Source organism: Pagrus pagrus, assembly GCF_965226575.1.
Source record: "Pagrus pagrus genome assembly, chromosome: 22".
Lineage (NCBI taxonomy): Eukaryota > Metazoa > Chordata > Actinopteri > Spariformes > Sparidae > Pagrus > Pagrus pagrus.
Genome location: NC_140204.1, coordinates 7,261,152 through 7,280,042, shown reverse-complemented (window position 1 = coordinate 7,280,042; position 18,891 = coordinate 7,261,152). Strand labels below are relative to the sequence as shown.

The 18,891-nt window shown below is 41.4% G+C and overlaps 2 protein-coding genes across 3 annotated transcripts; both read left to right on the top strand.

Annotated features, from left to right (window-relative positions):
- Positions 1–484: 484 nt before the first annotated feature.
- On the top strand, positions 485–11,688 carry LOC311251070 (protein mono-ADP-ribosyltransferase PARP14-like). The gene is made up of 15 exons (XM_084343345.1): positions 485–715; positions 2,050–2,183; positions 2,554–4,692; positions 4,877–5,113; positions 5,207–5,431; positions 5,700–5,766; positions 6,283–6,435; positions 6,580–6,639; positions 6,812–6,988; positions 7,632–7,770; positions 7,899–7,954; positions 8,737–9,444; positions 9,541–9,674; positions 9,784–9,961; positions 10,566–11,688. The coding sequence occupies exons 1-15, from the start codon at positions 541–543 to the stop codon at positions 10,844–10,846; spliced, it is 4,863 nt and encodes a 1,620-aa protein (XP_084199471.1). The 5' UTR covers positions 485–540; the 3' UTR covers positions 10,847–11,688.
- Positions 11,689–12,443: 755 nt separating this feature from the next.
- On the top strand, positions 12,444–16,995 carry LOC311251075 (kelch-like protein 33). 2 transcript variants are annotated; one of them, XM_084343352.1, is made up of 4 exons: positions 12,444–13,322; positions 13,465–14,413; positions 14,522–14,692; positions 15,471–16,995. In XM_084343352.1, the coding sequence occupies exons 1-4, from the start codon at positions 12,503–12,505 to the stop codon at positions 15,988–15,990; spliced, it is 2,460 nt and encodes an 819-aa protein (XP_084199478.1). In that variant the 5' UTR covers positions 12,444–12,502; the 3' UTR covers positions 15,991–16,995. The 2 variants fall into 2 exon arrangements, with proteins under 2 accessions (XP_084199478.1, XP_084199479.1); XM_084343353.1 differs by having other exon boundaries at positions 15,599–15,774.
- Positions 16,996–18,891: the final 1,896 nt, after the last annotated feature.

Sequence of the window (18,891 nt, the reverse complement as noted above, 5' to 3'; positions counted from 1 at the left end):
AAAGTCGCTCTGGCTCGCTGCCATTTTGCTTTGAGGAAGTAAGAAGTCTTCTTTTTTTCTTTTTTTTTATTAAAAAAAAAACTTTATTGAAAGACAATCAAATATACAAACACATCAAACATGTACTTCACATAATGGATCAGAAAAATAAGAAAGGAGGAAGAAATAAAAGGTAAAAAAAAATAAATAAAAAAACACAATTCCTCTTTGTTTAATGGTATTGTTAATTTCATTTATTTTTTTTATTTTTTTTTTATTTTAACAGTCAATTTCTGCCACATTTTTGATAGCCTATATTCTTTAAATTCGAACAGGAAACCTATAGAGTTAAGGGGAAAAGTTGGTAAATTGACTGTTGTGTGTGTGAAATTTACAGTAAGAGCTCTTCCTGGAAGTCACGGTGCTCTGTGACGTCTCCCATCAATGCCGGAGGAGGGTGCACCAGAGCCTGCAGCCTGCACAGCGCACAGGACTGCTGCTCCAACCGGTTCCAGCACCGCTCAGCTCACGTATTTGATCATTAAGTCAAGTTTGTGTACTATGGGGGAAACCTACCAGTATCCCGTCTTCTTCGAGTGTCCCGGTTTGAACGAAGAGCAAAAGAAAAGGATAGAAAACACTTTCCAAATCCGCCGAAAGACGGGAGGAGGAGAGTGCGGCTCGGTGACACACATACACGATCAAGTTTTCAGCATTGCTTTCAAAGATCGAGAGGGTATGACACTTGGTTTTACATGTGTATCTGTTGAACTGGATCCTTGACTTGTTGATTTCTTGGAAACATATGTGGTAAAATGTCTCGCGCTGGTGAAATTTAAAGTTTGCCTGTACAGGAAAAAAGAAAGGTTGATTTCATTCGATTGTTTCTCTTTTTCTTTTATGAATTAGACGCATTTTATTGCACACCCACGTCTTAAATATTCCACTGTTGATGTTTTTATTGTCTTTTTGTACGCCGAGCAAATCTATCGAGGCCTGAGTCTAAATTTAGAAACATACAATTCTAGTTTCACTTTCATAAAGATCAGATTACGTCACAAAGAGTCCAGGGTGAGTCTTTGGACTCTTCGTGATGATGCAACATTATATTTATATAATAGGTTGTTAAATAACATGTAGTTCTGTAAAGTACCTGACTGCTGGAGTGACAGAAGTACATGTCAGCGTGACATCATAGCAGTCTGTGACTCCGTGATAAAAAGCCATTCACTGCACTCACAAAAATGCAGGGTGTGGCAGTTTTGACACTGTCATGCTTCTTTAGTTGAAATTAAATCTAATAAAAAATCGAAATAATCTGAGAAAAAATCAAAATAATCAAATAAAAAGTCAAAATTATAAGATAAAATGGAAAAATGATCAGAAAAAAAATCAAAATGATCAGATTAGAAATCAAAATTATGGAATAAAAGGTAGAAATTAGGCAATAAAAGTCAGAATTATGAGAGAAAAGTGAAAATTATGAGATCTTTTTTTTTTTATCATGACTTTCCATCTCATAATTATGTCTTTTCATGTCATATTCATGATTTACTGTGGGTACATTTTTCACCAAGCTTAGTTTTCTTTTCTTTTTTAATTTATTATTTTTTATTTCTTTAACTGGTGGAAACTGGCTTCCATACATTTTGCATGTCTTTTTAGTTTTGCATCACTTTTAGTGAAATTTACAGGTAAAGCAGAACTCTCAGGTGTCGCTGCTGGTTCAAAAACTAGCATACAAATTTAGTATTTAGTTGACATTGGATATGAGAGAGGTTGTCTGACGGGAAGCCTCCAGGAGATTCTTGTAACACTAACACAAACACAGATATAATTCTAATTACTACCACAAAATATACAGTTGCATATGTTTTTCAGGAACACAATAAGGAAATAATACAGGATTGAACATTTTACACACTTTTTCACTTTCTTCATTTCGTTTATATGAATACAGAGGCAGGGACAGAGGGTGAAGGATGGAGGGGCAAAAAACCTGGGGGGAAAAAACAAACTTGTGCTGATAAAGACCAGACCTAATCAATGATTTCCCCATTTTTGTTTCAGCTCAGCAAAGAGTCCTGAAGAAATCTAAACATGTGTTGGAGGTTGCAGGTGGTCCTCTGGTGCTGACTGTGAGAGGCAGCCTGGGACCTACAAGTCAGTCAGTTGGCCCAAAACTTGACTCAGCTTCATTACAGGTCAGTGTGGAAAGTCTTCTTAAATAGTGCCTCCTCTTTCTTTACATGCTGTTAGCTGACTCTGCTCACCACCGGGAAGAGGAAGAGGTTTTTCAGGACCAGGTGCATGATAAACAAAAGTAACGTTAAAGTTGGCAGAAGTAGTGGTTTCTTTTACCAAGTAAAGATATCTACCCATCAGGAAACTCTGTACATCACAGAGAGTTTGACACAGCAGCCAAAAGATATCATGTTACAAGTAACATGGTGTATACGATAGAAAATAAGAAAAGCATCTCAGTCCTCTAGGATTGAATGTCAATAACTCTTTAAAACTGTTCTGATGTACTTAAAGTCAAAATTGATAGTATCTATATCTTTCCAATGACAGAGACAGCAGTCCATTCCTGCCTCAACAGCTCCACCAGGTGGTGAAGAGTATGAACTACAACTTGATCCCTACCTCCTTCGTTATCTAAAGGAATGTCCAAAGGCGGAGAAAGAACTAGTGAAAGAACTCACCTTGGTGTCCTGCTCTGTCCAGCTTTACCCAGAGGAGGGGAGGGTTTTAGTCAGGAGTTTGGCCCAACCAGGTTCTGTAGATGAAGTTCGAAATCGGAAAGCCAAAGTAGATCAACTCTTTGATGGCTACCTGTGCCACTATGAGGTGGACCCTCACAAAATCAAAGCTTTGCTTCAGTCCTGCAGCTCTCCTCATCACACAGATGAGGTGAAGGTGTACAGTGAGCTTGGCGTGGCTGTTGTAGTTGGGGAGCGTTCTCAGGTGAAGGCCAGGGCTAGAGATTTAGAGGATACCCATGTTAAACGAGGGTCACGTTTAAGTGAGAAGAAAACCAGGACCCGTCGACTTGGCGAAGCCAAATTCCGTCTGCTCTGGAAAGAGATTGAGCATAATTTGGGACAAGATTTTCCAGGGGTGAAGGTCACGCAGGGAGATGCAGGTCAGATAGTTTTGGAGGGTTCTGTGGAGGAGATCCTGAAGGCTGGAGAGTTGATCTCCGATCTGGAGAATCTGGTTTTAGAAAGGAAAGTTTCTGACATGAGTCCACATTTTATGGTCTTCCTAAGAAAAGCTTATGGAGGTCCAGGGGTGCTAGGTGACTTTTTAGGGGGTGATGACAAGGTGGAAGTAGAGTTGCGAGACACAGAGCTACGTTTGTTCACCCTCTTTGATGATAAACTGGATGAAACAGAAAGAAAACTGAAAGAAAAATTTAAGGAAGTCAAGATTGATATTCCTAACTGCTCTGCTGTGCCATCTGAGCTTCAGGAAAAGCTCAAGTCCAAGACAAATGAGATGAACCAAGGGCAATACAGGGCTCAGGTCGTGTTTGGCTCAGACAACATGGCTACCCTATTGGGCCACACGAATGAGGTTGAAGAGCTGAGTGAAGCTGTCATACAGTTTATTTTGGACCAGTGTAGCATAGAAGGCAAAGTCAATCTTCCTTTTCCAGAGTTGGTACAAGCCTTACCAGAATTGTTGCAGCTGCAAAAGTTTGACCATTCAGGGGTTACCTTCCGTGCTTTCACATCTTCCTCTGGGCCCATGGTGGTACTGGAAGGTCCATCCAGCAAAGTGACTGAGGTCAGGAACAAGCTGGGTCCTTTTCTGGACTCCCTTGTTCAGGACAGAGTCACCATTGACCTGCCCGGAGCAGTAAGGTATTTCTTAAATCCATCTGGAAAAGAGAACATTTTGAGAGTTGCTAATTCTCAGAAATGTCTCATACAGTTTCAAGACCAACCTCATGGTGCTCGACAGAATCTGGCATCTGGTGAAACATTTGCTAAAGGAGGTACAACAGTTGCGAGCTACAGCCTCCGTGATGGCATCCAGGTGCTGGTGTGTCAGGGTGACATCACCAAACAGGATACCGATGCCCTGGTGAATGCTGCCAATGAAGATCTCGACCATGGTGGAGGTGTTGCTGCTGCGCTGAGTAAAGCAGGTGGCCCTCAGGTGCAGAAGGAGAGCCGTGCTCTAGTAAAGCAGACTGGGAAAATACCTACAGGTGAAGTGGTAGTGACCACAGGGGGGAACTTAAACTGCAAGAAACTGCTGCATGCTGTTGGGCCTGTAGGTGGAAAATCAGGTGGCAAAGAGAGGGCTTTACTGGAAAAAACTGTCAAGTCTGCCCTGGATTTAGCAGAAATATTTGAGCTCAAGTCCATAGCTATGCCTTGTATCAGCTCAGGTTTGTTTGGCGTTCCTGTCGATGTGTGCTCAGATGCTATTGTGACTGCTATTAAGAAGTTTGGTAGTCAGGGAGGGCGAAGTCTGAGCAGAATCATCCTGATTGATAACAGAGGAGAGGTGGTGAGGGCCATGCAGGAGGCATGTGATCGGCTCCTCCAAGGGATAAATACCAGAGACAGTACACCAAGTGATTTGGGCTTCGAGATGAATGCTTCTGCCCAAGATAATACAGCAAGAGGAGCCACTGCTGGAGGTCCTGGAGATGGTGTCCGTCTAGAGATCATTCAGGGAACCATTGAGACCCAGCAGGTGAGAAACTTTGCTGAGATGTTGAAGCTGCATCATTGTAACTTTTGCGACTTAATTCAAGATGTTTCAGAAGTAGGTCCATTTGCATAAAGAGATGCTACAGAATCTCTTTTTATGATAAGCATGGTGATCAGAATCATTAAAGAGTAAACTTGGATGACATTTGACTGTTGTATTCTCCCAGGTGGATGGCCTGGTATCTCCTATGGCCGGCCATGATCCTCTTTCTACTCGTGTTGGAAACGCTTTGTCCGGCATAGTTGGACCACAGCTGACTGTAAAGTTTCACAGTGAAGCAGGAGGAGCTACACTGCCTGGTGACACAGTCCTGGTGGAGGGCTTGCCTGGACTTCGATCTAATGGAGTGTTCTTCCTCAACCTTGTTCCCTGGGATAATGACCGAGATGGAAATGCAGTCCAGGTGAGATGTTTCTGTGTGTTGTGAAACGTTTTGTTTTGCCTACTTTCAAAAACTAGGGGCTGCATTAACCTCGGAAATCCTTGATTCTTCCAGGTCCTGAGACAGGGCATCAGAAAAATTCTGGCTTACTGTGAAAACAGAGGCTTAAGATCAGTTGCTCTCCCTGTACTTGGGACCGGTGCCGTCCTGCGTTTGCCTCACAGTGTGGTATCCAAGGCTCTGCTGGAGGAGGTCCGTGTATTTGAACAGAAACGAGCCAGCAGAACATCTTTCCTGGTCCGTATCGTCATCCACCCCAGTGACAAAGAATCTAGCAAGGTAAATAAAATGCAATATCAGTGCCTGCATCCCTAAAGAGTGTGTCTAATTTCTTAATTTGTAGACCGCCTTTTGTAACCTATTGTGTAAATTATAATATTACACAATGATCAGCTACAACATAGCTGTCTGTCTTGTTCCTTGGGCCAGAGCATTGATTTATTTAGCTCCACAGTGAGATTACAGGTTTTTTGAAAATACTACATCAAAACCATTGACTGCAAAAAGTAAACATCACAATTATTTGGTGTTCACTTTGTTGCTACAGGCCTTCCAGTCTGCACAGGACTCTTTGCATCTCAGAGGATTCACGAACGATGCTAACCCAGATCAAGGTTAATTTTAATATCTTCTTTTCAATTTAAGGTTGAACAAGACTTTCTTTAATTGCTTGTTTCTCCAATCTCTAAGGGTGCTATTATCATTCTACAGCCACAAGGGGGCAGAAAAACATCAAAGATGCTACCAAACAGAACCACTACCATATTACCATTTTTAAAGTTAAGGCTAAAGTGCTAGCAAACCATGACCCAGTCACACACCGAGCAGATAAGGACCACCAACCCTGAAGAAAAGAGGGTTTGCTTAACTTGCAGATGTTTAACTGTCTTCCTCAACTATTTGCTAACTTGTTTGTCTGCTGGGTTGGTAGTGTACATAGGTGAGATGAGAATCTGTCATGCAATAAATATGCAGGTGTAAAACCAAAACAAGAAGCTAAATGAGGCTAGAAAGAAATCTGTGTGCGTCAGTTTAATTGTAGTTTTTATCATTGTCACTTTTTGATTTAATGTAAATATAAAAATGGTTCAACTTTAATTATACTTTCTTTTTTATTGACGTGACTTTAGCTTCATTTTACCGCCATGTCTCGTTAAGTGATGACGAGGTCACAGCCATGCTGGGTGGAGTCAAGCTTCAGATAGTCCATGGAGACATCATTCATGAGAGAACTGATGCCATTATCAATACAACTGACTTCTCCAACGTCAATCATCAATCAGGTATGATTAATTGTTTTTCTAAATGTTTCCATTGATTTTAAATATACACATGCAGAACCACAGCACCTAAGACTGGTGAATTATTTAAAAAATTATATTTACCTAGTTTGGATCCTGCAGTAAGTCTGTTCACAACCTCCACAGGTGTGTCCAAAGCTATTCTGACTGCAGCAGGGGCCGCTGTTCAAGCAGAGTTAGCACAAGGTAAGCACGGACTGAAAAACACTATACACATACTTCTAAGAGGTTTTCAGGCGTGCACATTACTATCATATCTATATCTTCTTCAGTTTATACATTATCAACACCTAACATCACGTACAAAATCCAGCTCTACATGTTTATACATGTCTTTTTCTGTTATGTGTTTTGAAAGCGGGAATTCCAGCAGACTACATGTGCACCACAGGACCCGGGATGCTTGCCTGTCAGGAAATTATCCATGCTAGTTTTAAGTGTGACCCTCAGGTGATTCGGAAAAATTGCAAAAAGATACTGAATCAGTGTGAGAGCAAAGGATACCACTCAGCGGCCTTCCCAGCTATCAATACTGGTTTGTATTGTGTGTATATGGATGCATGTGTGTGTGTTTATGAGTGTGTATGTGTATGCTTTATGGTCAACACCAATTGTTTTAAATAACCTTAATGTAGTAAAAAAAAATCATTTTTAAACATTTACTTTAGCTTAAATTGACTTGCTGACTCAACAGGGACTAGGAATCGTGTCTGTTGCTAGGTCGTAACTAAGGGTCGGCCTAATGGATGAAGTAGTAAGCTCCAGATGAGTTTCCAGTTAATAGTCAGACAGAAAATGTTGATTTTTATCTTTTATTTTGTTGCTAATTGTTGTACACTCCCAATATTAAACTTCAGAATGAGCTTTAGCATTGGTAGCGCCACATTGTTGAAGTAAAGTACACCCTCCAGTGTAATATTTCTCATTAATAACACATGACAACAAGTAAAACATCTTGTTCATATTGGTCCTTGGATCTATAGATATAGAGATCTAAAGTAGGCCAATTTTAGTACATTAATCATAGTAAAGTATTGTATATATACAATACAAATAATGGCATTCGAGGTCAACACAGTGAATGGGAACATGACAAAAGTTCACTGTGGCAATATGAATGGAATCACTGGTGGAATAAACTTGTAATGACTCATTGCCATTGTCTCATATCCCATCAGGTGTGGCTGGTATGGACTCTGTCAAAGCATGTAAAGCCATTCTGGATGGCATGACCTCAGCTATTACAGACTTGAAACCAAAGTCTCTCTCGCTCATCCGCATTGTGATCCTGCAACAACCGGTCTTCCAGGCTTTCAGGTCAGATATAAATCTTACTCAGCAACAGACGATAGAAGGGTTAGTTTATCACGTGGCATGTGTAGCATTGTCTGATCAGTCAGGTCAGCTTGTTTTTTAACTGTCTGTCCTTTGATATGTTTTTGCAGATCAGAGCTGGAGAACCGCTTTGGACAAACAGCCACTCGCCATCTCAGCATGAGAGGTTTGTTCCCATTTATGAGGCTTGAATATTTTGTACTTTGTGGCCAATTATTATCACGTAATACTTACCAGGTTCGATACAAAGCAGCATCACATGCAGCTGTTTTCTTCTAACATCACGTCACGCTGTTAGACAACAGCTACCGTTAGCATTGGACCACTTCCTAGATAACATCACTGTTTGATAGTGTTACATTACACAATAGGAAATGTGTTAAATTGATTCTAAAATATCAACACATATCTTCGATACATTTATTTTCACCTGGAAGTGAAACACACTGGAGGTAATCAAATGGTAATGTTAGCTAGGAAGTGGTTGAATTCTAACGTAAGCAAATGGTTATCAAGTTGTTTTTTTGGCTCCTTTTTCCTTCAGCTTTGGTTACTGATCAATCAGGAAGTGGTAAAACTTAAAAGATTTGTCGGATTCCTTACTTTTATATGATTTGGCAACATAACACTATCCTAGCATTGGAACTTCCCAACTGTAGCGTGATGTCAGAGGAAAAAAGTTGTAGTTCTCACACCAATCCGTCCAATAGTTGTCAAGATGTTTCACTCAAATGAGGAGCTGCAAATGTCGACCTCATGGTTGTGCGGGAGGAATTGTCAGGCAGTTACAAAAGTCAATAGGCCTCATCCTCATGGAACAGTGAAAGATGATACAACATTTTATGACAGTCCATCCAGTGGTTATTGAAATATTTCAGCTAAGGTGGGAGATAATCAATTTATTAAACAGTGTTCTTATGACCTTTTTTGCTCTTTTTTTAAAAAAAGAAAAAGCCAAACAAATACTCAAGAAGTGGCAAGAAAAATATTCAAGGACCTCCACAACTTCAGCACCACAAGGCACAACCTTCTTCTCCTTCAAGCCACTGCCAGCTGTGATAAATGTGATTGCCTGCAGTCGAGACACCATCAGGACCGTCGGCAGAGATTTGGAGGGGAACTTACGGAAGCAGTTAGTTGAGCGAGAGGTGGATGTGCATCATTTTTCCAGGCTTGGAGCTATGGAGCTGGAGGCAGTGCAGGCAAAAGTCAGAGTGTTAGAAATTAGCCTGGAATACAAGAGACGTCAAAGCCCTGATGGTGTGAGTGGTGACAGAGCAGGAAACACAGCTAGAGATCAGTCAGCATCAGGAGTAGACGTCTACGTGCTGAAAGGCCTGAAGGAAGACGTTCTGAGCGTCATCGAGCTTGTGAATAGAGCAGTCCAAAAAGCACTTTGCGAAGACCTCCAATGCAAAGAAGAAGCAATGTTGGCTCTCGATGTCCAGTGGTTGATTCAGAAAGTTAATGGAGCCTGGCAGGAGCTGAGCCTGCATGACAACTTCTTGCTGGAGGAGGCTCACATGAAGAAACAAGTGTCAGTAGATATGAGGGCACCAGACGGCATGATGCTGAAAGTAAACCTGATGGCAGAAGAAGCCACAGATTGGCTCACAGGCATGAAGTACAAAGTAAAGAGGAGCGAGACAGAAACAAGTATGTTTTCACTTACTTCCACTTTCCTTCAGATTTTGCAACATCCTCTTTTTTAATGTTCAAACCATAACATTAACCTAATAACTTCTTCTTTAGCCTTAGAGTTTCCAACACATTGGGACCCTATGCATGAGGAATTCTTTAAGAAGGTCCAACTGCAACCTAACTCAGCAGAGTACCAGCGTGTAGCTCAGGGTTTCCTCAAAACTGCTAAATACAACATTCACAAAGTCAGTATGGTCACACAAAAACACACATTTCTTATAGCCTCATTGTAGGTTTTTAATGCTTGAAAATCTACAGTACGGATTGAGTAACTGGTTGTTTTTCTGATCTCAGATTGAACGTGTGCAGAACTTCTACCTGTGGCGCGCCTATTCTGTGTGTAGGCAGCGTATACTCACCAAGAACGGTCCTGCAGACCTGGGAGAGAAGTCTCTATACCACGGCACGTCAGCAGAGTCATGCAACCTTATTGAGAGGGACAGATTTGACAGGAGCTACGCAGGAGCACATGGTAAAGAATATTAATGTTAGCTTGACTCTGTTCGAAAGTAACAAAATATGCCTACTATATTTTGTTTGTTTTATTGGTACAAAATACTAGATGGGGTTATGGGGTGCAGTGGTGGATAAGGTATTCACTTCAGTTTCAGACTAAGCTAAGCTAACCGGCTGCTAGCTGTAGCTTCATTAGAGTGTGTTTTATTTTCTGATCTACTTGTCGACAAGAAAGTAAATGGTAGAGGATTAGGGTCAGAAATCTGTGTTTACTGTCAGAATTACGAGGAAAAGGCTGAGTTCTGAGTTTAAAGGTGTTATTTGTAAGAAAAGTTTATCTTTGATTGTCATTCCCAACTCGTCAAATAGTAAACCTCTGGGATTGTAGGACCGGTCATCCCAAAGCACCAGTTTTTGACGAGGTGGGAATGAGACTCAAAACCAACTTTTCTTACAAATGGCACATTTAAAGTCAGTAGTGTGATCAGAAAGTCAGAACTCTGGCTCTCACAGTAGCCCTAATCCTCCTCCACAAATGTGACAAGCTAACAAAATGTTGATGTGTTTTGAAATGTTCCTTTAAGTTGACATGTCTCCTTCCTTGTATATCTCTATCTCAGCTGCTGCGTATGGGAAGGGCGTTTACTTCGCAGTCAACGCGAATTATTCAGCAGGTGGATTTTCCCCAGCAGACACATCGGGCCTGAAGCGGCTGTATGTTGCTCGTGTCCTGACCGGCCGTTACACAGTCGGTAATACTGCCACGAAAAGCCCCCCTCCTCGAGGCTCAGACCCCACCGACTGCTTCGACAGTGTGGTGAACAACCAGCAGCAGCCCTCCATGTTTGTGATCTTCCACGATGACCAGGCCTACCCAGAATACCTCATCACCTTCAGCTGAGGAGGAAAGTCATCTCCTGTAATAATGAACATCCTTGTATTGAAGGACAAACTGTACCATAGAAACACTCCTTGAAATTAGTATCTTTTCTGAATATATTTGTTTCTGATCTAAACTGTATACTGTGTAACAATTAAAACCTGAAATAATATTTGATACTGCAATACAGTGAAATGTTAAGTTAACAGGATTTAACTTCTATTAAGCGGGCATAACTTTAAATTTGTGAAGATTTTTCTTTTAGGGTTATTTCTAATTTATTTTATATATATTTCTTTTATTGTATTTTATTGATTGTTTAATAGACTGTAATGCATAGAAGTATATCTTTTATTTACGAAAGAGGATTTTGATGTTTGATGTCAAGCATAAAAGCTTCAGAGCAAGATATTAATCCAGTTATAAGCTCAATTATAGTTTTAACAGTGACGTCAGCATACAGATTTTAATATCTGTTAACTTAGTGTGAAATGGTGACAGATTCTGTGTTCGGTAAAATATTATGTACATGCAAATTTGAAAAAATGCACCATTGAAAGTGGTCACACTTTATTTGAGAAGTATTATGGTGCTAAACGTCCCTTAGTTTTCCCGTATGTTTTGCTAATGCTTTATATATATTTTGGACGTTATTAAAGGATTTTTCTTTGAATGGTTCAAGACGGTACTGGAGCAGAATGTGGGGTGTCTGTGATTTAGTAACAATGACGTTTATGTATCTTTAAAAAAAAAAAACATGGCACAAGAGTCAATGTCATCGCATTACAATTGATAAAGCTTTATTGATCATTTTGATTGCACCTTTCTTAACAATGGGAATAAAGTGATGATTTGAAAAATGAGACGATGATTTCTGAATTATACACATTTCAACATGATATATCTACCATTTAAAAACAAACAATGTTGAAGCAGAACAATATTGAAATTGTTTTTATGAAGGGTAACCGTTAAATCAGTCTTATTCTAGCTTTCAGTGGGCCTGAGAGCTTAATGTTTATCAGATCAGCAGCGGCATGCCAGCATGCGTACTTTGCATCTTGGCAAGTGTAGAAACTGATTTAAACTGTAAATATTCGGTCATGGATTACTCATTATGAATGGTTAACGTGTATAAAAAAGTACAAATGGTTTGCTTGGAAATGCCAAAAAACCACCCCACAGATCAATGTACAATGTTTGTAGTGGTCCACTCTTATGAATCTTATAAAGTTGTTGTTTCGTGATAAATTATCTTGGGAAAACAACATTGTTATCTTGTGATAATGACATAAACAAAGTTTGTTTCTCAAGATCTCAAGAAAATGATCTTGTATCTCCGGGAAACATTTGTTATTCCCTGATATTGACACCAATAACTTTTGATCTTGAGAAAACAAGTCAAACTTAACTTGTTATCAGGGGAAAATGGAGGTAATAATACAGTTGACCTTCCTTCCTTGCTAAACACTGAAGTGTCGGCCACGATCCAGTTGTAACCAAATCTCTCTGACCCAGTAGCCCAGAATAGCTGCACGTTTATGCAGTGAAGAGAGGTCTGAGAGAGATAGGGGATTTAGGGGGGAAAGAAAGATTGGTGCAGGCAGATGAAGTAAATATGATAAAAACTAGTAAATTCATCAAGAAAAGACTGTGAGGTTAAGCCTAGCCACTGTCATGGAGTTCACCAGGCGTTACCTGCCATTGGAGTGGGAAGAGCGATGGAGGCGAGAGAAGGAGAGGCGGAAAAGAGCGATAGAAGATGGCGGAGAAGAAGGAATAGAACAGGACAACCGCGAGCTGAGGAGGATCGTAGCTTACAATGACTCCAGGATGGGGCTGATGAGTGCAAGGGGTAAGAAAGAGGGGTCAGATGTCGGGATGAGTGGTACCCGTCAGGAAGAATTTGGGGTGCAAATGAGCGAGGAGGCATTTGGACATGAAGGACTTGTCCACACATACTGGAGTGAAACCTACCCTGAAGAAGTGTTCTCGGCCCTGAGGGAATTCTTGGATTCATCTCTTCTCACGGACCTGACTCTGACCACCAATAGTGAGAGCAGCTTTCATGTACACTCTCCTATCCTAGCTGCTGTCAGCTCTTTCATCCAAGAGAAACTGAGGGATGGAAGTGGAAAGAGATCGAACAATGATAAGGATGTAAAAGTCCAAAGGAGGTCAGTGACTCTGGGTCCTGATGTTGATCATGTTGGGCTGCAGGCAGTTGTGGAGTTTGCGTACACTGGAGCTGTATTGTCTTTAAACAAAGACAACATGTCCTTGATTAAGGCTGCAGCTCAAGCACTGGGGGTCCCTAGATTACTGGATCTCTGCAACAAAGAGGAGAGAGTGAAGGAAGTTGGAAGTCCGAAGAAGGAAGCGCGAAAGATCCCTTCTCAAGAACAGCTGAGGATTACTCTTCAGTCCATTAAACATCTGTGGGCAGATAGAGTGGGGTGTGATGTGATTCTGGATGTGGACGGTGCTTCATTCCATGGTTAGTAGACATTAGGTTTTTCTATTATGGCAATCTTGGATATCTTGTCCGACCCTTCTTTCCCAGGACACCAACATTTTGTCATGTTTGTTGATGATTTGTTAGCAGTCAGAAATTGAACTCTTCTTTTGTCCGTCTCCAGTCCACAGAGTTATCCTGGCGGCGAGCAGTGACTACTTCCGTGGCATGTTCACCTGCGGGATGAGAGAGTCCCATCAGAACTGTGTTTCCCTTCCCTTTCTTTTAGCTTCTGAGTTAGAGGCTCTGATTAACAGCTCTTACAGTGGTTCCCTTCAGCTTAGCTGGGATTGTGTTTTTGAGATCACCTGCACGGCCCTCCAGCTTCAGTTCCAGCCTGCCCTCTCGCTTTGCCTTGACTTCATGAGACAGGAAATGGACGCAAGCTCATGCTTGGATGTGGCATCTTTTGCTGAAGCCTATGGGATGTCACAACTCCTTGAGGAAGCTAATGACTTTGTACTGAGGAACTTCTGGGAGGTGTCAGCCACTGCAAAGTTTCAAGACTTACCAGCAGAGAAGCTTCTGGACATCCTCCGCTGTGATGGTCTGTGCGTGCCCTCAGAGTTGGCTGTATTTCGAGCTGTATCATCCTGGGTTGAGGCTGATCCTGACGAGAGATTGGGACAGGCTGGCATGTTGATGACTGGAGTCCGGTTCACTCTCATGACCTTTCGAGAGTTCAGAGAGGTCAGGGCCATTAATCTGCGCATGGAGTGCTTCGGAAACAAGGATGTGGATCTCTATGGTTCAGCTCTCAAGGAATTTGGTTTCAGCCTACCAAAAACTCAGGATCAGTGCCGGGTCCGGCATCCCAAAGATGCTCTGGTTCTGGTCGGGGGAGACCAGCTGAACCCAGATGCGGGTCGGCGCATAGCAAGCAGGGAACTGTGGTTTGCAAACTCCTTACGCAGTGGTACAGGGTTAGTGAAGGACATGGAGTGGAGGAGGTTGGGTGAAATGCCAGACAAGCCAAAGTTCAGGCATGGGGTAGCAGCAATGGGAGGAAGGTTGTATGTGGTTGGAGGATGCTACTTCTACACCAAGGATGACATAATGAAATCCGCCTACAGGTAAGTACACAAATATCCCTTCTCACTATCAATAACTCAGATAGTCACACAGATGCACAACTCTCACCTCTTCCATCTTTGCCTTTACCTTCGCTGCCCACATGCCAGTTTTGACCCTGTGCAGAACAGCTGGAAGAGGCTGGCTGACATGCAGGAGTTCAGAAGTAACTTCTCAGTGGTGGTACACAAGGAACATCTTTATGCCATTGGTGGAGACAAGGAGATTAACACCAACATAGACAGTGTCGAGATGTACAACCCAGATACTGACTCGTGGAGGTAAGATGAGCGGTGTAATTCTCTCTATTACTGTATGTAATATAATGCACCTTTTTGCAGCAGTGTTTGGATAGAGGAACAAAAAAGTGATTAAAACCATCTATCCATCCATTTATTTACTTCTACTTATCCACGTTTTGGTCGTGGTGGTAGCAGACTAAACAGGGTATTTCCAGACACCCCTCTCCCCAGAAACACTTTCCAGCTGCTGCTGGGGGATACCGAGGCAATCCCAGGATGAGATGAGATATGTAATCCCTCAGGTGGGTTCTAGGTCTATCCCAAGGCCCCGTCCCAGCTGGACGTGTCCAGAAAACCTCTAACTGGAGGCAGTGAGGAGGCATTCGAATTAGATGCCCAACTAACCTAAACTGTCTTTTGATGGGATGGAGCAGTGGTTCTGCTCTGCGTCTCACCCTATCTCTAAATTTGAGCACAGCCACCCTAGCGACGAAAACAGTTTTGGCCGCTTGTATCCATAATTTGAGTTTACGACCACAAGTGAAGGTTGAAACGAAGATCCTAGATTGAGGTCTTCTTGCTGTCAGCTGGCTTACACTTAGTTTCCAGCCATTATTCTGAGCTCTCCTTCTTTTGACCCAATCCCTATCCCCCAATTCTACTCATAATCCCACATGCATACTACATCCTTTATGCTTATTCCAAGACTATGCACTGATTTGCACAGTGAGATGGCACTTTGTTTAACCCTTAGATGGCACTTTGTTTAACCCTTCACTACGTTCCTGTCTGATGCCTTTTTTTTTATTTTTCTCAGTTTCGTCCAGTCCCTGGATCAGGCTCTGAGTGGATATGCTGTCACTGTCACAGATGGAGGAATCTTCATCTCTGGTGGTTTCAACTGTAAATATGAATGTCTGGTTTCCTTGTTCCTGTACCACCCAGAGAGAGGAACCACCTACCTGGCAGACATGACCCATGACCGAGCCCAGCACTGCATGGAGCCCCTGCGAGGCCGTTTTTACGTCGCTGGCGGTGTGTGTAACCTGAGGAAGTTTTACACTGACCAACAAACCTGTGAAGCGTATGATCCTGTGGCCGATGCCTGGACTGCTTTCACATCACTGTCTGTGCCTCATGTGGGTGCAGCCTCGGCTGTCCTGGAGGGTAAGATCTATGTACTGGGAGGATACTGCCAGGAAGATTACAGCGAGTCTGGACTGGTCCACCGTTTCGATCCCAGCACACAGCGATGGGAGAACATGGGCAGACTGCCTGGGGCTGTTACTGACATACGGGCCTGCCTGCTCTGGTTGCCCCAACACTTAAGACTTTAAAAACTGACTGGTCAAGATGATCATTTTTAGAAACAAACATCTTTAGTGTGCATATTTAATTTACTATTAACAAATGTAGTTCAGCTAAAAGTATGTTGTATTGTCAGAGATGTATTATAGATATTTTTTGTTTCATACCAGACACTAAAGAGTAAGATCAAAATTACTCACCAAATACTATGTGGTGGGGTATACTCCCCTAAGTACAGAGCAAGGTGTAGTGCTGGTGAATGCATCCTTGACTCAACTCCTCCCCCAACAAATTCCCTAATCAGGGCCAAGTGATAAGGCACCTGTGTGCCATTGTTCTTCCTCTGTCTCTGCTGTGGCTGGCAGTGTTTGGTGTCCCAGGTATGCTGGAAAAACCCTTTTCTTTAAATGCATATTCCCACCTGACATGTGTATTATAATGGACTGTCTTTGTTTGAAGCGGCTGTCCATGTGAGGAATCCCTCTTTGCCCCTTACCAGAGTGCTTTCTGTGTTTATGTCTGGTTTATCTGATTACTTGTTGTTTTCTGACCATTTATTTAGTTATTCCTAAGCAGTTGTTGGGAGGCTAAGCACCCGTGGTGAGGTCCCTTCTCCTTTTGTATGCGAGTAAACACACGGGTATACACTATAGACTGCACCATTTTGCTGTGAGGTTTGCTGTGCTGCACTGAAGGTGAGTAGTGGTGGCTGTGTAGTCTGCCGCTCCACATATGGCCTCAGCTTAGTTTTCTTTTTTCATAGTTGTGGTTGGACTGAATTTTACTACACTAATTAAGTACACTGATTCTCTTTAATATTTCATACTGAGGCCTTTTTAAAAGATAATTGTAATAAAGTAATTTCATTCACCTTACTGATTTTAAGAGTTTTTCATTTGCTCATTAACCTTTTCTTCCCACCTCAGCAGTTCCAACCCCTGTCTGTCTACATTGATTATTTTGATTATTATTTAAAATAAACATTAAATTTACTTTATAACTCGCGTCTCTGCCCATTCAGTAACGAGCCTGTGTCCTTTTCTATTTCCTCAGAGGTTCAAAGATTTCTTGGGGTTGCAAGTCCCAAGGTGGTGGCGTTCAGCTTCCCCCCTTAGTGCCCCCTGCGCCACATATATAAAAAATTAAATTACTTTTAAATCATTTATCAGTAGTATGCCATTTATATGAATCTCTGCATGTCTTTTTCTTTTTGCTGTGACACATAAATGTTAATGTACAGTATATGGAAATATAGGTTGAATATAATCTAATGACTTCCACAAATAATAAACATTACAAATGTTGACTGTAGTTTTATTGCTCAGTTTTTCTAATATACAGTGTATACTTCTGGTTATTTGTCCAATGTACATACAAAATCCCCAAAAATACCAATGTAGTGGTTAAAATAACATAATTTGACAAAGCAAGATTACATTGCGGTCAAATATCTCTAAAGTACAAATCATCCCATTCCAAGAATAGCCTTTAAATCATCATATAATGAGAAATAAAAAATGAAAATCAACAAACAGCTTTTCCTCTTCAGGGAGAGCATTAAGCATTTCTATTCGATGTCTGATTGTGAGAATCCTGATTATTTCAACAAGATATCTTAAGAAGTGACCTCATTCTTAAGATTTTTTACACTTCACATGAAACATTGCTAAGATGAGTAAATAAACAAGACAAAAAGTGTCCTGAAATAAAAACGTCTCCTAGAAATCTACGATGTTGGGAAGACAAGGAACCCGCTGAAGACACTTGAGTGTACTTTTCCACCTTGCCACAGGATGATGCTGACAGTCTCTCCGACATTCAGCTCCAGAATTACTGTGTTGCTGGTGGTGTCGCTTGTATCTGGTCCTTTGAATTCCCATGTGCTCACTTGGTAATGGCCGTTCTTCACCAGGATGGCTCCTGAAGTGTAGTAGCAGTAGCCAAAAGTCATGAATGAAAAGTGGTAAACCCCTTTCCGTGGAGCAGTGAAGATGCCTGCGAAAGAGGTAAATGAGGGAAAAAAAGAAGTGGGTTGATTTTTTTTTTTTTTGAGATTTTGCTAAAGACACGTTTTAACATTTGTCTCTGTCATCGGTCAGTTCTCTGAAGGGTCAGTGTGGAACATACCTGTTTTAGAGTTGTAAGCTTTGCCAATGTTTGTGAAAACTCTGTTGAAAATCAGAGTTTTCCTGTGACTGCTGCCAGGTCCAGTGAACACATTATATGATGCGATTATAGTAGCAGAAAATGCCACCTTGGCGTTAGCTAAAGAAGATAAAGAAAACACTGGTTAATTTTAGTGCGTGTACAGTATAGCATCTGGGAATGTCGAGTAGATATTGTTTCTCTGCCCTTACCGTCTGCTGTAAGCTTGTTCAGTGCTTTCTTCAGTGTATTTTGTTCAGCAAGTTTTACCTCAGCTGACCCCAGTCTGGTTTTAATTCCTATCAACAGAAATCATTTAAAAAAATCATTCCACTGTTATGATGAAAGAAAAGCAGCAACATGGACGCCTAAACAGCCCATCACTTATTAAAGTGGTTATTTTTAGTGTTGAGTTTGCAAAGTATTAACTGAGGGACAGGAACAGTCACTTAAATATTTAGCTTATATGGTAATGTATAACTTTAACACGTACCTGCAGTGTTGCTCTTCAGAGAGTCGATGTCAGCCTTCTGCTTGCCCACTGTAGTTTTTTGTGTTTTCAGCTGTGTGTCAATACTCCTGAACTTTCTGTCAGCTTCCCCCTTAAATTCATCAACTTTAGCTTTTTGTTCATTCAGTTTTGTGCTGAAGGCTTGAAACACAAACAGTCAGAGCATTATCGGAGTATGTATTTAGATTAGAGGATGTTGGCACATACATAGAAAGCAACAAAACATGCAAAAAAAAATCAATGCATGTTATTATACACACATATACGTTGGTAC

Excerpts from the sequence above, each read along its gene's own strand:
- LOC311251070 (XM_084343345.1), top strand. The coding sequence starts at position 541 with ATGGGGGAAACCTACCAGTATCCCGTCTTCTTCGAGTGTCCCGGTTTG. Across the intron at positions 5,767-6,282 it reads CGATGCTAACCCAGATCAAG|CTTCATTTTACCGCCATGTC; the intron begins GTTAATTTTAAT and ends ACGTGACTTTAG. Across the intron at positions 6,436-6,579 it reads CAACGTCAATCATCAATCAG|GTGTGTCCAAAGCTATTCTG; the intron begins GTATGATTAATT and ends CAACCTCCACAG.
- LOC311251075 (XM_084343352.1), top strand. The coding sequence starts at position 12,503 with ATGGAGTTCACCAGGCGTTACCTGCCATTGGAGTGGGAAGAGCGATGG. Across the intron at positions 14,414-14,521 it reads ATAATGAAATCCGCCTACAG|TTTTGACCCTGTGCAGAACA; the intron begins GTAAGTACACAA and ends CCCACATGCCAG. Across the intron at positions 14,693-15,470 it reads CCAGATACTGACTCGTGGAG|TTTCGTCCAGTCCCTGGATC; the intron begins GTAAGATGAGCG and ends TATTTTTCTCAG.